At 42.0% G+C, this 21,660-nt stretch overlaps 1 protein-coding gene and 1 non-coding gene across 8 annotated transcripts in view; both read right to left on the bottom strand.

The window, feature by feature from the left end:
- Kiaa0232 (KIAA0232 ortholog) overlaps positions 1-21,660 on the bottom strand; it is a 68,063-nt gene that overhangs the window by 25,464 nt on the left and 20,939 nt on the right. For all 7 annotated transcript variants that reach the window (XM_076545692.1, XM_076545696.1, XM_076545693.1 and 4 more), the window contains exons 2-3: positions 19,597-20,093; positions 6,281-6,415 (exon numbers count right to left, since the gene is read on the bottom strand). In XM_076545692.1, the coding sequence (XP_076401807.1) occupies positions 6,281-6,415; positions 19,597-19,827 (366 nt within the window). In that variant the 5' untranslated portion in view covers positions 19,828-20,093. The remainder of the gene's footprint in view (positions 1-6,280; positions 6,416-19,596; positions 20,094-21,660) is intronic.
- LOC121821016 (U6 spliceosomal RNA) lies at positions 11,941-12,042 on the bottom strand. Its single transcript, XR_006061725.1, has one exon. It is a non-coding gene; the product is annotated as a U6 spliceosomal RNA (small nuclear RNA).

Raw genomic sequence — 21,660 nt, 5'->3', positions numbered from 1 at the left:
TGAGAATGAGAATGAATATACAGGAGGAGAGAAGGAGAGGGAGAGAATATACAGGAGGAGAGGAACAAAATGGAAAGGTTGGAAGATGCATTAGTGAGAGAATATCCCAAAGCTGACAATTACTGATAACTAAGAATGAAAAGGACAGAATGGCTACAAACACAAAATTTTAAACATTTAAAAGAAAGCTGTAAAACAAACATAGAATGGTGCTATTTATGAGACTGAAGCACATGCAAAGTAATCCTAGCAATAAAAGCAAGCATGGGGAGGGAGGGAGAAGAGGGCAAAAGGCTGGAGCTCTGGGACTGCAGGATGACTGCCCTCCTCCTGCTCCCCACACTGTAACCCCCCACAGGCTTATTTTTATGTTCGCTGCTCACTGAACATGTAGGTTTTTAGAACATCCTCTCCCACTTGTTTCCTTTCTCAGGTCCTCACTTTTCAACATCCGAGAAAGATCAGGAATTTCTGCAGAAACCTCAAATTTACACCTTTTCTGGAGAGAAGCTTCCAGGCTACTTAAGCAGTATGAAAGCATTCTACTATTTAAGGCTTCTGAGGCCCACAAGCCACTCAGCCAACCAAACCTGGACATGCAGTCACCTGCATCTCACGCTCTCGGGGAGGTACCCCGCACTCTAGTAGTTCTTCATCCCCACCTACTCAGATGGGTGCCTTCCTGGGATTCCTTTCCCTGGATATAGGAAACTCCACTCCCGAAGGCGCTCAGACCACAGACCGTTGTCTCCACCCCCCCCCCCCCCCCCCCCGACTGTTTTCTCTACCCTAATGCAATCTGGTCAGCTCTGCCTTCAATCCAGAGTGTGACTGGCCACAGAGTCACTGCAACAACTGCTGCTTCATTTGCTTTCTCAGATAGTCTCACTGTAGTACCGGATGCTCTCCAACCCATGATCCCCAGCCTCCAAATAGGCTCTTCACTGATTTCACTTAGTCTGCCAGCTAGCCAGCCTCATCACTGTCCAGTCTCTAGGCAGCAGCTAGAGCTACAATCATCATTTAATTCATACCACATCATCCTCTTCTCCAAACCCTCCAATCCTTCAGAGGTTCTCCGAAGAAAGTCAAAGACTCTTAGAAAGCCCATCTGGGCCGGGTGGTGGTGGCGAATGCCTTTAATCCCAGCACTTGGGAGGCAAAGGCAGGCGGATCTCTGTGAGTTCGAGGCCAGCCTGGGCTACCAAGTGAGTCCCAGGAAAGGTGCAAAACTACACAGAGAAACCCTGTCTCGAGAAAAAAAAAGAAAAAAGAAAGCCCATCTGTAACACGAATCTTAAAAGTTCTTATTAGCCGGGCGGTGGTGGCGCACGCCTTTGATCCCAGCACTCGGGAGGCAGAGCCAGGCGGATCTCTGTGAGTTCGAGGCCAGCCTGGGCTACCAAGTGAGTTCCAGGAAAGGCGCAAAGCTACACAGAGAAACCCTGTCTCGAAAAACCAAAAAAAAAAAAAAAAAGTTCTTATTAATAAAAACAAACCTGAGCCAGGTGGTGGTGGTGCACACCTTTAACCCCAGCACTCGGGAGGCAAAGCCAGGTGGATCTCTGTGAGAGGAGATCCAGGACAGGCACCAAAACTACACAGAGAAACCCTGTCTTCAAAAAACCAAAAAAACAAAACAAAAAAAAAAAAAAAACCCCAAACCAAAAACAAACCCGGAGCCAGGTATTGGGGTGAATTCTGAAAGATCAGAAAAGCAGAACAAGCCACAGCTAACCTCACCTGGACAACTCCTCATCAGATCCTATTTCCTCAAACTGGAAGCCTCTGAGTCCTCATCCAAATGGATCTCAGCTGAACTGTTGCTGAAAAGCCTAAAAGTTAAAAAGCCTCTAGTTCCTGGTCTTCATGCCTTATATACCTTTTTGCTTCCTGCCATCATTTCCTGGGATTAAAGGTGTGCGTCACCATGCCTGGCTGTTTCCAGTGTGGCCTTGAACTCACAGAGATCCTGATGGATCTCTGCCCCTGGAATGCTAGGATTAAAGGCGTGTGCTACCACTGCCTAATCTCTATATTAATACTGTGGATGTATTGGGGTGCACAATGTATCAACCACATTTCCCTTTTTTGTTTAAAAAAAATTTATAACTAATATAAGAAAAAGTATATACAATATATACAGTCAAGAATTACATTAACAATGTCTAGTCCATAAGCATTTGACAGATTCAGACAAAAAAAAATCCATTATATACAATAACAATGTCCAGTCCAGGGCGACGGTGGCACACGCCTTTAATCCCAGCACTCTGAGGCAGAGTCAGGAGGATCTCTGTGAGTTCGAGGCCAGCCTGGTCAACAGAACAGATCCAGGACAGGCATCAAAACTACACAGAGAAACCCTGTTGCAAAAAGAAAAAGAAAAAAAAAAAAAAAAACAATGTCCAGTCCATTAACATGTGACAAATTCAGACAAAAAATTTCATTACTTATTCTATTTAAAGCAAGTAGTTCCTTTTTAAAAGTATATTCAATAACCTACCTTTTTATCTTACCATATCCATAGTCTGTCTTTTTTCTTTTCTGAATAGATTTAAAAATCTACCTTTTATCTTATCATTTCTATATCTTTCCCTTTTTCTGTTCAGAGTAGGTTCAATAATCTACCCTTTTCTATATCCTCTTTTTTCTTTTTCTTTCTTTTTTTTTTTTTAAACAAAAACCCGATATCTCATCTCCTTTGGGAATGTGAGCATCATGTTTTTAAAATTACTTCCTGCTGTCTGAGGGTGAAGGCATCTTTAGGGAATCCTGAAAAGAAAATTTTGGGGTTTAATTGTCAAGTCCTGAGAGAGTTAGTTGTATCATTTATCCAGTATCTGCATAATGAGAACATGCAGGGCTTGTCTCAAGTCCTTGTTTGAGTAGTATATGAATCTGGATCATTGTAGCTAGCCGTCTCAAAATTGTCCTGAGTAGTTTGTAGTCCAAGTCCAAAGCAGATCTTTCCATCGTGTTAATCAGCATAATGGCTTTATCACAGTCCATGTGGAATCATCGTTATAGGATCCCATCATCTTTTTGGAGATTTCAAAGTCACTGTTAGGTGTGGTCATGGTTCCCTGCAGAAATTTATTTGTTTGGTTGGTTTTTTTGTGCCTCCTCTGTGGTTTAAAGCAATAAATGTATCTGTGGCAGAATCGTGTCTTATAGCCAGTCCCAAGTTTGCAATACAACACCCATCCATATATCCATCCATGTATCTAGGAACAGAAGGCCAGGCTCCAGACAGGGTTGGTTGGGACAGCACTGAAGCTCTGAGTGTTCTTAGTTCCTGGACTTAATGGTTGTGGTCTCACTTCTCACCACGTAAAGAAAGCATCCAGACAGACACTTTACACTTTTGAAATGCTCAACAATTCCTTTACAAGCTCCATTCACTTTATCAATCCACTTCTGTGACCGTTTAATCACACCATCTTTTTCTGCTGTCTGTCCATCACCACACTTCATCACAGTAGGGGTGGACACGTGCACAGCCTATAGGATTCTTTTTGTAGTGACCAGCAATGGATACTGCAGCATAATGCTGAGCTGGGGCAGGAAAGGCCATTCTTTACCACATTTATGCTAAAGCAGAAAGCTGGAATTCACAAAGAAAGGAAAGACCCCCAAGTGGGGAGAAAGGCAATGGACGACTTTAGGTCACTGGAGGCAATAGCCTCATTTGTTCATTACAGTTCCTAGTTCAGGGCCCTCCTGGGGCCTTTACACTTTAAGCCCACAGCTTCAGTGAGACATTCCTATATCCCATGCCTATATATACTCTATTTTTCTTAAACTAGATGACTGATGTTCTTGCTTTAAGTAACGCAATGGTACCTACGATAGAGACCCATATATTATGGACTGCATCTGGAAAGTGCCTCAGGGGCTCATATGTGTGAACACACTTCCCTGGCTAGCAATACTACTTTACAAATTTATGGAACTTTTGGAATACGGTGCCTAAGAGCAGGCCTTTGAAGGCTTCTAGACTGGCCAAACCTCTGCTCTAGCTCTCTGCACACCGATCCTCCAAAAACTAACTAACCGCCAGGAGGTGGTGGTGGTGGTGGTGGTGGTGGTGGTGGTGGTGGTGGTGGTGGTGGTGGTGGTGGTGGTGGTGGTGGTGCACGCCTTTAATCCCAGTACTCGGGAGGGAGAGGCAGGAGGATCTCTGTGAGTTTGAGGCCAGCCTGGTCTACAGAGTGAGTTCCAGGACAGGTACCAAAACTACACAGAAAAACCCTGTCTCGAAAAACCAAAAAAAACCTAACAACCAAGCCTCAAGTACTCCTGACCCCAGACATTCTACTCCACACCATGCCTTTGCCACCGTGATGGACTGGAATCCCCAAAGCCCTAAACCAAAATAAATACTTCCTTCCTAAAGATGCTTCTGCCGGTACCCTGGTTACAGCAGAGACGTAACTAGAACTACCCAAAGAAGCAGCTTTTAAATTCCTGTCCTCAGTGGATGTGGTGTATGAGCAGCAACTTTGGGCAATTTGGAGTTAAAAAGTCAAAGGGAGGCAGAGAGAGGCAGGCAGATCTCTGTGAGTTCGAGGCCAGCCTGGGCTACCAAGTGAGATCCAGGAAAGGTGCAAAGCTACACCAAGAAACCCTATCTCGAAAAACCAAAAAAATAAAAATAAAAAATAAAAAGTCAGAGGGATGGAGGAGAGAAAAAGAGCTAGGAAAAGGATTCCCATGACAGGAGGGGTTCTAAACACTGAATATTCTATCTAGTTCTAAAGAAATTCAATGGTATCTATATTCAGAACTCAGCCTGATAGGCATTCCAAAGTAAAGAGAGAGAGAGAGAGAGAGAGAGAGAGAGAGAGAGAGAGAGAGGGAGGGAGGGAGGGAGGGAGGGAGGGAGGGAGGGAGGGAGGGAGGGAGGGAGGGAGGGAGGGAGGGAGGGAGGGAGGGAGGGAGAGAGAGAGAGAGAGAGAGAGAGAGAGAGAGAGAGAGAGAAACGGACGGACAGAATGACGGACTGCCTGACTGACCAACTATTCTTGGCTCCAAAGAGCATAGTCAAATTAACAATCCAAATCCAGGGTTACAGGTTGTGACATAGGATGATGCACAAGTATGGTGCTACCCAGCCAGGAAAGCAGGTTTCACAGACAACTGTGAGTTGGCTGAGGACATAGTGGGAGGTGGGGTGAGAGGACTTATGGACTAAGACAAGGACTAACATGGAGCAAGTAAGTATTAAAAGGCACCTTCGACAGATGCAGCCAGATGAGTAAACGCCACAGATCACAGATGAAGCAAACTGGCTATCACAGCATAGGACCCTTGGTTCAGGAAGGAAGCCTGGAGGTTGGAACTCTCTCAATTCAACCTTCAATTGTAACGGTGTTTAAAAACTGTACCATCTCACCACAAAACCATTTCAAGTAGTTATAATTTCAGAGATTTTGTCATAAGAGTGGGTGACAAAGAAAGAATTGATAGTATTTATTTAAACAGATGTTCACTTTCTAAAGCAAATTTAATGTACAATGTATTTTATATAAAGAGCTTAAAAATAAGCTAATTATCTAAAAAAAGAAAACAAAAAATATCTGAATCATAAACAAACATGATACTTAAGGCATAAGAAGTACTAGCTCACTTCTAGGAAAATATCCAAAATAAGCATACATACAACATAAGGCACCATTTACACAGTATTCCAGATATCAGGACAGAAATCAATGGTAAGTCAACTATCTAGCAGGGACCACTATGCTGTTGGAATATTATTTGATGAAAAGCAATTTAAAAATAACAACAGGATGAAGTTTCTTTTCTTTTTTAAAGACACAGGGTTGGGATATAGCTCAGTAGCAGAGCTCTCACCGAGCACCCTCAAGGACCTAAGTTGAAAATAACATGTGTATTCATTAATTAGAGTGCTACACGCAAAAATATATTTTATAAAACAAAATGTAAGGCCATGTATGGTGGCTATGCCTTTAATCCCAGTATTCAGGAAGCAGAGAAAGGCAAATCTCTGTGAATTTAAAGCCAGCCTGGTCTACATATTAAATTCCACACCAACCAGGACTACATAGTGGGATCCTGTCTCAAAAACAAACAAAAAACAAAAACAAAGCAAACAAAATAAAATCCCAAGACATGAAAAAGTTTATAAAGTAAAACTGTCCACCTCTCAAGAGTGAGATGAAGTTTATTTCCAGGTTGTTTTTGTCATCATTGTTGTATAAATGTCTAAGAGTGCCCCACTGCTCCCCCTAAGCATAAGAAAGCATAAACTTACTTCATCAGAAGCAGAGCGCAGACACTGGACGGCAGCTTGCTTTTTCATCTCCTCTAGCGTTAGATCTGAGCACTTCTTTTTACTCCTTCCCCATTTCTTATAAGCTCCTTTCTCCCAGCCCAAGATGTCATTCTCCTGCAATGAGATTGCACCAGGTTAGATGACTTAAGACTGGAGAATCAGTTTAAGGAGCCCTGCACACAACTGCTTACACATACATTTCCTACCAAATACTCAAGATGAGCACCTTAGAACCCAGCGCTCCCTGGAGTCTGCTTAGATTATTCATCTTCTCAAGAACCTGACTACTTGCAGTGGTAAGACATGCCAACTTGCAAACAAGTCAACTCGTGCTTGTGCATAAACAGTAATGTAACTAAAACGCAATATAAACTATGTACTATACACTAAATGTCTCCTACAGTTTCTGCTTTTCAGTGACTGACTATTCAGGCTATGGTAAGGTCTTACAGCTTATCAGTTAAATGGTTAAATCCTATTTCTCTACCTTACTGTCTAAAGAACATCCAATAGTTATAAAGCATTTTACAGGGTTTGCCAGTTTATTTTCTCTGGCTTATATATGCCAGTACAAAAAATCTAAAGACGGGTGATGGTAGCAGCGGCGGCAGCTCACGCCTTTAATCCCAGCACTTGGGAGACAGAGGCAGCTGGATCTCTGTGAGTTCAAGGCCAGCCTGGTCTACAGAGTGAGATCCAGGAAAGGCACAAAGCTACACAGAGAAACCCTGTCTTGGAAAAAAAAAAAAAATGGTTTGGGGATTTAGCTCAGTGGTAGAGTGCTTGCCTAGCAAGTGCAAGGCCCTGGATTCAGTCCTCAGCTCCAAAAAGAAAAAAAAAAAAATCTAAAGACAATTTCAAAAGCAAGAAGGTGGGAGGGGGACATCAGCCACTGTACTGCCACTCAGGAAAAACTGAGTGTGCCTCAGTTAGTTTTCTCATGTGCTTTTAAAGCGTACTTATAAAGTCAGTACACAATTTTTTATTGGACCATTACCCACTTTACAAATTCTTTGGCTATACAATAACCCAATGTAAGTTTACTTAACTCTTTCCCTAAAGCAGAAACTTATGGAATTATTTTCCATCACTTTGCTAGTCTGTTTTGCTTGCCAAGTCTTTCATTTGATAAAGTGATGAAAACAGTAGAAAGACAAGATACAAAAAGACTAGACAGGGCAGATAATGACTGAATGAAAGAAGTTACTATTCAGAAGGGCACTGGACTAAGGAGATAAAGAAAAGCAAATGAAGGACATGGGATATAGAAGGAAAAGAACCACAACTATAAATTTCAACCATCTTTTTAAGAGCAAAATGCAAACCATCATATGCCAACCCAATCTTCACTTTGATCCAAAACACAGAAATGATTCTTATGCTGACAAAATGAGTGGAAGCAGATGGCTCCTGTGTGCTCCTCACACTCAGAACCTGTAATAGTCATTTGCTGGCCATGTTTTTAGAACTAAACTAATTTTTTGGGTAAGTGATATTATGCTGTGGGACGGTCTGTATGTCAAATTGCTCTGATTAGTCAATAAATAAAACACTGATTGGCCAGTGGCCAGGCAGGAAGTAGGTGGGACAAGGAGAGAGAATTCTGGGAAGGCTGAGGCAGAGAGAAACTGCCAGCCACCACCATGACAAGCCGCATGTGAAGACACCGGTAAGCCACGAGCCACGTGGCAAGGTATAGATTTATGGGAATGGATTAATTTAAGATATAAGAACAGTTAGCAAGAAGCCTGCCATGGCCATACAGTTTGTAAGCAGTATAAGTCTCTGTGTTTAATTGGTTGGGTCTGAGTGGCTGTGGGACTGGCGGGTGACAAAGATTTGTCCTGACTGTGGGCAAGGCAGGAAAACTCTAGCTACAATATTATTTCCATTTCAAAAACAAAAAAACAAACAATGCTGTTGGTCAAATGAGAATGATCAGTTTCCATTTATTGACTGTGTTTAGGTGGACTACATCTGAGACCCAACACTTCTTATCTGTGATATCTTCTGGAGACAGACTGTATTCTGCAGAACCTTAACAGTGTTGACTCAAAGCTTCTTCAAGACAGAGAAAATGCTCTAAGCTCCTGTGGTTCACACTATATTTAAGGAAAAAAAAAATGTGAGGATGGAAAGATGACCCAGTGGTTAACAGCATTGGTTGCTTTTCTGGAGGACCGGGGTTTGATTCCCAGCACCCACAAGACATCTCACAACTCTCTGTAACTCCACTCCCAGGTGATCCATTACCTTCTTCTGGCTTCTGTGGGCACCGGGAAGCATGTGGTACACAGACATACATGCAGGAAAACATCCATACACATACAACAAAAAATTGGGGGGGGGGCATGCAGGAGGGTCACTTGCAAAAAAAAGAAATGGATGGAGCTTAGTTCTATCTGGGCTGTGATTAGACTCCCTCTTAATGAGCATCCAGACCCTGAAATCTATTACAGCTCAGCAGAGGTGACATGCACTCAGCAGTCTGTGTAAACTGCAAGCTCACAAGGACATACAGTCTTTCTGAAGCACAATTTGACAGTATATGTCATTATGCAAACATCTTAAGCATGTACTTTTAATCCAGTAAGTCTACTTCTGGGAATTCCTGAGAAAATAATCAGTAATGTAAAAGATTTAGCAAAGCTATGGTGACTATATCACTGTCAATAATGGCAAACAAGGAGAGACAAACTAAATATTAAATAGGAGAACATGGATAAATAAGTCATGATTCATGCAAACACGGGACAGGACAGCGACTAAAGGAATTTGAAGTGGACTGGCATGGAACACTATGATAATATAGCAGTTAATTACAGTATGAGCTTATTTTACACACATACACACACACTCAAACATCTGATAAGAAATGCTGCCGGGTGGCGGTGGCGCACGCCTTTAATCCCAGCACTCGGGAGGCAGAGGCAGGCGGATATCTGTGAGTTCGAGGCCAGCCTGGTCTACAAAAGCGAGTTCCAGGAAAGGCGCAAAGCTACAAAGAGAAACCCTGTCTCGAAAAATAAAAAAATAAAAAAATAAAATGCTATGAATATGATCCCAAGAAATAAAACAAGATTTTTATCATTTATACTGTCTTAAGAATCATACTCAAAGATTAAAAAAAAAATAGCTTTACACTCAAAGCTTGGAAGTTGACAGATAAATAAGAGGCAACCTGTGGATCTCTACCTGAACCTGGTACCTGGTAACAGCCTCAGGTTTCCTGCCTGGCAGGTCTTTATGTGTACATGGAGAAAGAGCCATCCTCTTACCAGTGGGTTTTCCCTTTGGCATTAGGTTGCAACACAGAATACAACATAATCTCCAATTGTTGGAGATGTGCAGTCTAGCAGGAAGAAGTGAGCCAACCATTCTGGGATGGCAATCACCAAGGAGATGCTGAAGAGGCATGTTCTATTCTTGGTCTGGGAGATAAATAAAGGCTTCCAAGGAGGAATGGTCACTAATGCACACTGTTACACACTGACTAGAAGTCTGGCCACTTGAGAGGGCAAATTATGCAGAAGAAACAGTGGGTTTTACAAGGCATAGAAATATGCTCTGTAAAGAGTCTGACTAAAAATAGTTGAAGGTCAAAAGAATAGATAATTTAAGGAAATAATGTAGCGAAAAAGAAATATTTCTAAATCTTTTACTGGTGAAATTTGAAATCTAATTCAGTAATGAGTCTGTGCCATATATCTATACTACTGAGAATGGGCTTTGTAGGCTGGGGCCGTAGCTGCAGGGCTCTAGAACAGAGGTCCTAGATTCCATCTCTCCACCAAAGATGACTAATTCTTTGGGAGGAGGGTAACATTTGACTGATTAGAGTTCAAAGTTAGCATTTCCTATCTATGAGAACCAACAAGCCAAGCCAGACACAGTCATGAAGGGCTGTGGTCCACATATTCAAAGGCTGAGGCAGGAGGATGAATTGAGCCCAGAAGTTCCAGGCCAGCCTGCATAAAATAATAAGACCACTGAAGGAAAACAAGACAAATTAATCACAAATATTCAGTTGTTAAAGTGAGTTTTTTTCCTTTCCAGAAAGACACAAATCTGGCAAGATACACATAGGATATGCCATCTTAGAAGCCAGGTATCATGGCATGAATCTGTAATCTCAGTACTTAGGAAGCTGAGGCAGGAGGATCATGAGCTTCAGGCCAGCTAGGACTATATAGTGAGACTGTCTCAGAAACAAAAATAGCACCAGTGACATGGTTCATCAGGTAAAGAAACTTGCTGGTAAACATGACAGACTGAGTTAGATACCTGGGACCCACAACATGGAAGGACAACCAACTTCTGCAAGTTGTTCTCTGGTTTCCACACATACACTGTGGCATGCTTGCCTCCAAACATACACAAATAAATAAATAATAAATCTAAGTACACACCCACACACATCACGCACACCACCTCTTAAGGTTAGGTGTTAACACTGACATAATTCACACATTGTAAAACTTTTGGCTGGGTGGTAGTGGCACATGCCTTTAATCCCAGCACTCAGGAGGCAGAGCCAGGTGGATCTCTGTGAGTTCAAGGCCAGTCTGGTCTACAGATCGAGATCCAGGACAGGCTCCAAAGCTACACAGAGAAAACTTTTGTTTAATTTTGGTGTTAGGAATGGAACCAGGGTTGTACATACTACCCTTTACTTTTAACATCATTTAGGTTTTTGTTTTGTTTTTGTGTATCCACAAGGCTACATAACAGGTATCACTATTTAACTTTAAACACTCCCTTCAACCTAAAAAGGAACTCTGTGCCTATGAGTACTTTCCTTCATACATAGCCCTGCCTATGCAGATGCTAACAACGGAGTTATGTGATGCCTGCTCTTTGGGTTTAGTCTTCCACTTAGCATGTCTCCAACACTCATCCATGCTGTAATAACATGGATCAGTGTTTCATTCCTGTTTATGAACAAATTAATACAAACTGTATAGGCGAAGTGTGTTTTATTTACCCATTTAGCCACAGATAGATGTTTGAGTTATTTCTATCTTTTGGCTAGCAGCCACACTGCTACGGACACTCAAATACAAGTCCTGGCATTGACACCAATTTTCAATGCTCTTGGTATAGATAGAAGATGGATGAACAGACGGATGTGCTGGACCACATTTGAACTGTGTTTAATATCTGAAGAATTACTAGACTGTTTTCCAAAGCAGCTGCTATACAATCACATCAGCACGCCACCAGCATCTGTAACTGTCTTGTATTCTCTACTGTACCCACCCTCTAAGAACAACTGATGCTAAGCCCCTACCTGTGGACTGAATGTCATCTCCATACTGTCTGTGACAAATGTAGCATGGAGCCTTTCTCAGTGCTGAGATGCAAGAGCTCCTAACCCAACTGCCTGCACATCTTTCAGAATATGACTTGCCTCTTCACCTCCATGATGGTGTTACCTGAAATGCCAAAGATTTTTACTTGTAGTAAGGTCTTATTAATTTACATACAATCTGGATTCTTATTCTTTTGCCTCATATCTAAGCAACCACTGCCTAGCCCAAGTTTTTAGCCCTTATATTCAAGTGTCTGGTCCATTGTGAATTAACTTTTCAATATAGTAGGATGCAGAAGTTAAGCTTCATTCTTTATTTTTGTATCATAAAAACATAGAATGTTTTGTGCATTTGCATGCCATTCCTGTGTAGGGGTCATGCTAATCCCTGCATTGTTCCAATTGTATTATATGTGCTGCTGAAATGAACATAGCTTAATTCTCCGTTTAGTACCCAGGGGCCCAGGACCATTCGCTGAAAGACTGTTCTTCCTACATTGTTGGAAACCATCTGACCATAGATGAAAGGGTTAATTTCTGGACCTTGGTTCCAGCTCACTGACTTTGACTCCTAGTCATAAGCCAGGACTAAACTGTCTTATCAGAGCCTTGTAGGAAAATCTGAAATTGGGAAGTAAGTCCTCTGAAGTTGCTATCATTTTGTTTGTTGAATTTGGGGCTACTGTGTGTCCCATGAGTTTCTCATATAAATTTCAGGATCAGCATGTCAATCTTTGCAATATAAAGGTGGCTGGGGTTCTGATGATGACTGGCGAGTCTCCAGATCAGTCTGGGAAGTACTGCCATTTAAATCATACTGAGTTTGTTCATCATGAACACATTTTCCCATTTATTCAGGTTTTGAGGTTTTTGCACATTTATCACTTTCATACAGAAGTCTCACACTTCTGCTAAATGTACTCCTATCATTTTGTTTTTGAAACTATTGTACATGGAACTGTCTTCATTCCTTCAGGGCACCCTCCCCTGCTACACTTCTTCCTCTCCATTTTCTTGTTGTTTTTATAGTACTGAGGATGAACCCAGGACCTCCACAAACTAGGCAAATGCTCTACTACTGAAATGTATCCCTAGCACCAACTATTGTCCTCCCCCCAATATGGATATTCATCCTTTAACAGGCATCTCTTTTCAATAAGATTATGTCATATTTGACTAGAGGTAGTTTTACTTCTTTCCAGTCTGAATGGTTTTTCTTCTGAACTGTCCTGTTAATGGTCACTCATAGAAAGACCTTATGTATTTTATCTTTGATAATGTCCTCACACAGATACTATCAAATTCTGGCATTAACCAGAAAGCCAGATTTACAAAACTGAATCTTTTCTATTTTTTGTTTTTTTGTTTTTTGTTTTTTGTTTTTCGAGACAGGGTTTCTCTCTGTAGTTTTGTGCCTTTCTTGGAGCTCACTTTGTAGACCAGGCTGGCCTCGAACTCAAAGAGATCCGGCTGCCTCTGCCTCCCGAGTGCTGGGATTAAAGGTGTGCGCCACCACCCGGCTTGAATCTTTTCTTGATGGCTGCCTGTTACTACACTGGTGTGCTGTAGAAGCACATGAAGCAGTTTACTATGATTTATGTCCCAAATATCTGTCAAAAATTTCACTGCATTATAGGCACACAGAGCTATTTACCCTCTGAGTTTTAGGTTCAACTCATTGGGAAATAAAAAACCTGTAACAAAAGCTACATAAAAAATATAGCACATTATATATACCTTTTGCATTCTATTCTTTCCACTTATTTCAGGAGATCTCCCACTCTGTACTTTTCTGTTCTGTACAGTATGTATTATAAGTATTAACTAACATTTTATTAAAATCACTGAACTAATCATCAGATTTTTAAAACAGTATAGTATAAAAAGACACAAAACACTTGTATTTTGTACTGAATATAAATGTCCCCCACTACTGAGTTCATGCTGAACTGGCTTGAGGGGAAGTCACCCAGCTGCATGTCCAGAAGTAGGGCTGGCCCTTGCTTGGTTTGATTCCAAGCTTCCATGTCCTCGGGCCTTCTCCTCTGCTTCTCTGGCTGCCTCCTCCTTTCAACTTGGTTTTGACCTAGCTCCTCGTAGGGGTAGAGGGGAGTGATACTGGGCATCAAGTTCTCACATACCATGCAGAGCCATGGAGTGTTCGTTTCTGACTGGTCTCAGGCCTCTCTGAGCAGATCCTTGAAAGCGAGCCCTGCCACTTTGCTTTCAGCTACCGAGGGCCTGAAGTGGGTGTAGTGTATGAGCTGGGGAGAGGGGAACGTAGCCTCATTCAGACTCACTGGGCTTCTGTTCTTCAGGAGGTTGTTAACAAGATGTGGGAGGCAGGGGTGGGTGCTTAGCAGCAGACAGCAGTGATACCAGCTGTATTTTAGAATACCATGTTCTTTTTCTTCCTCCAGGTCCCAATCTCCTTTTTGATAGAAGACAGCATGAAGAAGTCAATCAAAGCCCTAACCTTATGTCACCTCACCAGGGTGTCTAGAAAAGCAGCTGCTAATAAATAAACGGTTGCCTGGGGAGCTCTTCTGCCTCATCTGCTTTTGATACTTGATAACTGTGTTCTGCCTTCTAGATTAGGGCTTTGAAAAAAATATACTTGATCTTATTCAGTGCCAACCAGTCGACTTTTAGTGGAGCATAGATGATAAAAAGATAATAAGTATGCATCAGTGAGTTTTCTGTTGCCGTGACAAATTACACACACACACACACACACACACACACACACACACACACACACACACACACACACACACCCCTGAGGCAAGACCTGAAAAGGGGAAAGATTATTTTGGCTCACAGTTTGAGAGATTTCAGATCATGGTGGGCTGGTTTTATTTCTTTCGAGATAGTGTTTGTGTGTGTGGCCCTGGCTGTCCTGGAACTCGCTCTGTAAGCCAGGCTGACATCAAACTGAGTTCTGCCTTAGTGCTGGGATTAAAGGTGTATGCCACCACTGCCCAGCTGATTTCACTGTTTTTACACTACGTGTCAAGGTAGAAAACATGGTAGGAGAGCATAGCAATGGGAAGCTTCTTACCTCCTACTGTCTGAGAAGCAGAACAGGAAGAAGAATAAGTGCAATGGAGCAGCAGCCAGGGACAAGAACATTTACCCCCATTCTTGAAATAGTTCCTGCTTCTTCATACCTTTGCCTCACTTCAGGCCCTCAGTGGCTGAAAGCAAAGTAGCAGGGCTTGTCTTCAAGGATCTGCTCAAGAGAGGCACACCCTCTGCCTCTACAAGGAGCTAGGTCAAAACCAAGTTGAGCCGGGTGGCGGTGCTACACACCTTTAATCCCAGTACTCGGGAGGCTGAGCCAGGCGGATCTCTGTGAGCTTGAGGCCAGCCTGGTCTACAAAAGCGAGATCCAGGACAGGCTCCAAAACTACACATAGAAACTCTGTCTCAAAAAAAAACCACACAAACAAACAAACAAACCCAAGTTGAAAGGAGGAGGCAGCCAAAGAAGCAGAGGAGAAGCCCCAGGGACATGGAAGCTTGGAATCAAACCAAGCAAGGGCCAGCCCTACTTCTGGACGTGCAGCTGGGTGACTTCCCCTCAAGCCAGTTCAGGCTGGACTTTTGGGCACTTCTGAATGGAAACTATGGCAGAATCTAAGATAATCCACTAACCTCTTCTAGATAATCCACTAACCCACTGCTTAGAATACCTGCAGCTAGTAGAAACAGGAAACTCCAAACAAACAAATGGATTTTCACAGCAGCTAACTCACTTCTACCCTCTACATCTTCCCCTAACAGTGGGTGTCTCCTCAGTAGCTCCCTGACTTCAGCAGCCCGAAGTTTGCATCCCCACTACCATGTAGCCCTGCACTGCTGGCTGACAGAATGCTCGTTTCTTGTCTCTATTATTAAACTACAAATCCACAGCATATCAGGTTCTTCCGAATCTTCTCTTGCTTGCTCTCAGCTCACAGCTCCATCACTTGTAACATTCCCCAGCCCATGCATGGGCCCCTGGTGTCCCTGTCTCCAAACTGCCTAACCCAGTGTTTTGTTGCTATGCAAACTGTCAAATGCCTTTTAGGGACCCATCCTTAGTTGTCTTTGTGCCCAATACTGTGTTAGGCATGTATTATGCTATAACATCTAAGTAGAAAATAGAAACTGAATCTTAAAAATGCAGTATTTATCATCAAATATTTATTTATCCCACAATTTTGTTTTGTTTTGTTTTTTGAAACAGAGTTTCTCTGTGTAGTTTTGGTGCCTGTCCTGGATCTCGCTCTATAGACCATGCTGGCCTAGAATTCACAGAGATCGACCTGGCTCTGCCTCCCGAGAACTGGGATTAAAGGCTTACTGGGATTAAAGGCATGCTGGGATTAAAGGAGTGCTGGGATCAAAGGCATGAGTCACCACCGCCCAACACAAAAATATTTTTTAACACATTCAAAAAAAAAGTAAACAGGCTGGAGAAATGGTTCAATGAGATTAAAAGCCCATTACTGCTCTTCCAAAGGACATGGGCTCTATTCCTAGCACCCACATATAACTCCAATTCCAGAGGATCTGATGTCTCTAACCTCTTCAGGCATCCATACTCACGATGCAAACACACACTCACACATGATTAAAAATAACTTTTTTAAATGTAAACAAAGGAGCTACAGATGTGATTCAGTTGGTTGAGAATTTGCCTAGCATGCAGGAAATCCTGGGTTCAATTACTAGCATAACACAAACTGGGTATGGTGGTGCACAATTGTAAACCTAGGACTTGTAAGATAGAAGTAGGAGAACCAAAGTTCAAGGTCATCCTTGGTTATACAGTGAGCTCAAGGTCAGCCTAGGCTACCTAAAGAAGAATAAGTCTCAAAAAGAAAAATAAGTCCTTTTGGTGTCCTGGGCAGAATATGGACCCAAGCTCATGCCATCAGCATTAGTACTGATGTTGCTCTGACTTGCACATTCCTCACATACATTTCTCCTTTTTTAACATTTTCCATTAACATTACATGCTCCTACAAAGTAATTCTACACCTGATGGTTAGTTTTGATTTTTTAAAATAATTTAAGTTTATTTTACGTACATTGGTGTGAAGGTGTCAGATCCCCTGGAACTAGAGTTACAAACCGTTGTGAACTCCATGTGGGTGCTGGGAATTGAACCTGGGTCCTCTGGAAGAGCAGTGGGTGCTCTTAACCACTGAGCCATCTCTCCAGCATTGTGGATAGTTTTAATTTGAAATACACATTTGTTTCTGTCACCTTCACAGGTGGTTGACAACTGCAGGATAGGGGTTAAGAGCACTGGCTGCTCTCAAAGAGGATCCCAATTTGGTTCCTGTCACCTACACTGAGTGGCTCACATACTGCCTGTATCTCTAGCTCAGGGGAATCTAAAATGTCTCCAAGGGCACCTGCACAAACGTGTCTACATACACATAAATAAAACATGATGAAAATAAATTGAACAAAAACAAGACATTTTTTTATTTGACCTTCATCGTTGTTCCCCACCACTACCACACATACACACACACACACAAGCCAAGGTATCCTTTGCCTTTTCAGGGCTAAGTAGAAAAGTATTTTTGGTGACTGGAGAGATGCTCAATGGACAAAGCACTTGCTGTACAAGTGTGAGGACCAGAACTTGGATCCCTACAACCTATGTAAGAAGCTGGCCAGGCATGGCAGCCAACTATAATCTTAGCACTTGGGAGGCAGACACAGAGAATCCCAGAGGCAGCTCACCAGATTAGCTGGAATTGGCATAATCCAGGTTCAATAGCACTGTCACAATAAATAAAGTGGAGAGTAGTTGAAGAAGATAATCTGATGTCATAGGCATGTTTGTACTCACACACATTTGAACATACACATACACAATGCCCCCTCAAATAGTACTTTAGGGCTGTCTATTTGCACATAGATCTTCCTCATAACTCTAGACATAGTGTACTTTTCCCAGCTTTTATTTGTTGTGTCTATAAGCAATAAACCAGAACCTGGAAGGAGGATCCAATTTGGGTGGAGACTCACTGTTTCTTTGATCCCTGATCCCAACTTGTTGCAATGAATAAGAAACCAGAGAACACTTGACCACGTCTGTCAAGAGTCATGTGTATATACACTCTTCTTTGACTACATTTACACTTTACTCTGTACATCGTATAGCACTTGGTACATAAATACTTTGCCTTAGGAAATATATTGCTGTTGACTAAATCTTCTAGATTGAGACTCCTAATAAACAACTCTAAGAAATGAGAAGTTGAAGTCTTACTGAAAACAACCCATCCCCCATGAATTGAAGTAGCTATGAGAAACTGCCTCATTTCTGGAAAGACCATTCTGTGTTTGCAGAGAGAATATCTTACGTGCCTCTCAAGAGTCTATTTTACAATTTCTAGAAAGTGACACACAGTGACATCTGGTAAAGTTATGAGCTTGACAGTACTTTTAAGGGTACTGATTTGTCTTATGCACTGTGATTAATATCATTCTTTCAGATATATACAGTATTTATCTTGGAACAGAAGGAAATAGAATAGACATGTGACTAACTTTCCTAACAGTAGAAACCAACATTCAGGGTAGTGGTGTCCAAAGGTGGCAGGTCATAAATGTATTTCCAATGTAGATGAGACACAAAGTCCATGTCAGAATGCAAGCAAACAAGGAAAATCTATGAAGTTAACAACTGCACCAGTGATATTCTACTACAATCTTGTTACTGATAGGAGTTTTCAAAAATTCCTCATACTACACAATGATTATTTCTGACTTGGAGTATTTGAAGTCTTAAGAATGTACACCCATGGGACTGGAGAGATGGCTCAGCAGTTAAGGGCACTTGCTGTTCTTGGCAAGAATCCAGGTTTGGTTCCCAGTAACCACATGGTGGCTTACAACTGGGGATCTAAGTTTTTTACCTCCATAGGTACCGGCACACACATGGTGCACATCCATCCACAAAAGCAAAACATTTACACGTGCCGGGCGGTGGTGACGCACGCCTTTAATCCCAGCACTCGGGAGGCAGAGGCAGGAGGATCTCTGTGAGTTCGAGGCCAGCCTGGGCTACCAAGTGAGTTCCAGGAAAGGCGCAAAGCTACACATAGAAAGCCTGTCTCGGAAAACCAAAGGAAAAAAAAAAAACATTTACACGCATAAAATAAAAAAATTTTAATTCTTAAGAATGTACACATACACTGGGCTGTGGTGGCTCACACCTTTAATCCCAGCACTAAGGAGGCAGAGCTAGGCAGATCTCTGTGAGTTCAAGGCCAGCCTGGTCTACAGAGCAAGTTCCAGGACAGGCACCAAAACTACACAGAGAAACCCTGTCTCAGAAAAAAAAAAAAAAAAAGAATGTACACATACAGGGTTGATGAGATGGTTCAACAGGTAAAGGTGCCTGCTGTTAAACCTGACAACCTGAGTTCAATGCCTGGAACCTTCAAGGTAGAACGAGAATCAACTCCTACAAGTTGTCATCTGATCTCCACATGAATGTTGTGGTACATGTGCCCCTCCACCTCAAAAATTAATAAAAGTATATACAAATATCAAGTTAGTACTTGATACCTAAGAGGCAGGCCTAAAGGCACACCTGTGAGGGACTGTCTAGATTAAGGCACCTCTGAGAATGTGTGAGGGATTGTCATGATTGAGTTGATGTGGGAAGAGCCATCTTAATTATGGCTGCATCATTCCTAGAGCAGAGCATCCTGGACTGTAGAGAATGGAGGGCAAGCAGAGCACAAGCATGCATGTATTCATTGCACTCTGGTCTTGACTGGATATAATAAGACCAGTTCTCTTTAGCTCCTGCAACTGTGACTACCCTGCCATTATGAACCATAATCTGGATTTCTGAGCCAAATAAACTTTCTCCCTTAAACTTCTGTTGCAGTATTTTACCACAAAAATAAAACATAACTAGACACAGAGCATCAAATGTCACAAAGCACTTAACACACATCAATACCTGTTCCTGAAGGTCGTAGTCATAGCTGTCATGCAGAAGAAGACTGAGGATATACCTCGAATAAATCATGGCATCAATGCCACATTTCTCGAGCTCTTGTCCCAGCCAGGTTTGCACTGGGCCCAACGCATGAAGCAGAGACATGTCAGAAACAGACACGAAGCCTGGATAAGAACTTGAGGCGCTTTCAGATGGCAAACCATCCACAACAACTGTACAGACAGGGTGCATGAACTTAGGTTGCTGACATTCTTAAAACACAAAGCATTTTCTACAGTGGACGTTCTGTTGGTATCCGGAGAGGATTTCACTCCAGCAGAAGGGAGAGGAGCTGGACATGGAGGACAGGCAGTGACCGCGCAGCAGTCAGCTCTCTACAGCACAATTTCCCTCTTCAGGCATGACCAGTGAATCAACACCATGAGAGCAACACACATGGAGATGCAATTTTCAACTTTCATTTCACATTGAGGCCAAATGTCAGTCTCTGGCAGAACCTACAGAAATGAAAAAGAAAGGAATGAGTCACATATAGACACAAAGCTGTGAGACGACTTTTATCTTTATATATTTATTATTTATTTATTTAGGTTTTTCTAGACAGGGTTTCTCTGTGTAGTCCTGGCTGTCCTGAAACTCACTCTGTAGACCAGGCTGGCCTCAACTCAGAGATCCCCTGGCCTCTGCCTCCCAAGTGCTGGGATTACTGGTGTGAGCCACCACTACTCAGTGAGGATGATTTTTAAAAGGAAGGTGTTCTTCCTTTTAAAATGTATCTGGTAACTTGAAACAGTGCAAGAGTATTTGGCATTTTAAACTGAGTGACACTGTAAATTTAAAATTTTGGTATCATCTGGAATGAAAACAAGGGTGATCTCTGCTTGTGCCCAGTGACACTAATGATCAATTCTTATCTCAAGAGACTGGACTAGTAAAATGTTTACAGCAAATCACTAGTCCACACTTAAATACAATGGAAACAACAGCTAAACAGTGTCATCAAAACGTTGGTAAAAAACCTTTAAATTTAAATTCACAGGTCATTATTATGTATTTAGTATGGCTAAAACTGAGGATGGTAATCAGGGATTCATAAAACTGGAGGTGAAGCAGACCTGTCTTACAACCACAGGCTATGCTGTCAGACCTGCTGTGGCCTCTCCTAGCTGGACTTCTGACTCAGTGACATTCTTTCTTAATATCATTCCCCTAAACACACTTTCAATATGTCCAGTAATGGGTTTCTTTGTTCATCTTTTGGGTTTGGGTTTTTTAATGCAGAGTCTAGCTATGAAGCCTGCTAGGAAATGAAAACAGGGGAAGCAGCATTGATGAGCCTAGTATGTTCATGAACTTCAGCCACCAAGCATGACTCAGAGCAGGATTTTCAGTGAAAAGTGGACATTCCTTACAATGACGTATGCCTGAGTTCCCCAGGTGTCAATAAAACTTATACAATAAATATATAGAAAACAATTCTAAATCCATTCTATAACTAAGCCATTAGACCAATATGTGTTACTGTTTTGCTATTTTCAAAAATCCTCACTACTATACTGCCTTTATTAAACTATGAAAGGTAATGAAGTTAAAGCGAAGATCTTCTACACTTTTCATCAGCTGATATTTTCCAGCTGTCTCTCAAAATTAAAACATTTTCCATAAATCATTTAATAAATGTTTGGTTCCCAGGCAAGATATCAGACAGATCACCAATAAACACATTCAATCCTAGCCCACTTGAAGCAAGCTGACAAGTTACTCAGTGAAAACCAGCCAAGACTGAAGGGACTTGAAACAGCTGAAGGAGAGTGAGAGAATCCAGGCAGCTTGAACTCAGAGAGTTGGAGAAAGGTCTGCACAAAGAAACATCAAAAACTTGCCAAGGTCTGTCCTGGAGTATTTAGCAGAGTATCCATGGGTGTGCCTAAGTAAGGAACTATCGGAGGACTGGGAGCACAGAGGTCCTTCTGCTCACAGATAAGCATTAGGGAAACCAGGAATGCTAAACACACAGGGTTGTCTTTTCAAAGGGAAAAATGTATAACCTGTTTGCCGATGGAA

Source organism: Peromyscus maniculatus, chromosome 10 (genome assembly GCF_049852395.1).
Source record: "Peromyscus maniculatus bairdii isolate BWxNUB_F1_BW_parent chromosome 10, HU_Pman_BW_mat_3.1, whole genome shotgun sequence".
NCBI lineage: Eukaryota > Metazoa > Chordata > Mammalia > Rodentia > Cricetidae > Peromyscus > Peromyscus maniculatus.
Note: the sequence above shows the minus strand (reverse complement) of the source record. Positions and strands in the feature narration are given on the sequence as shown.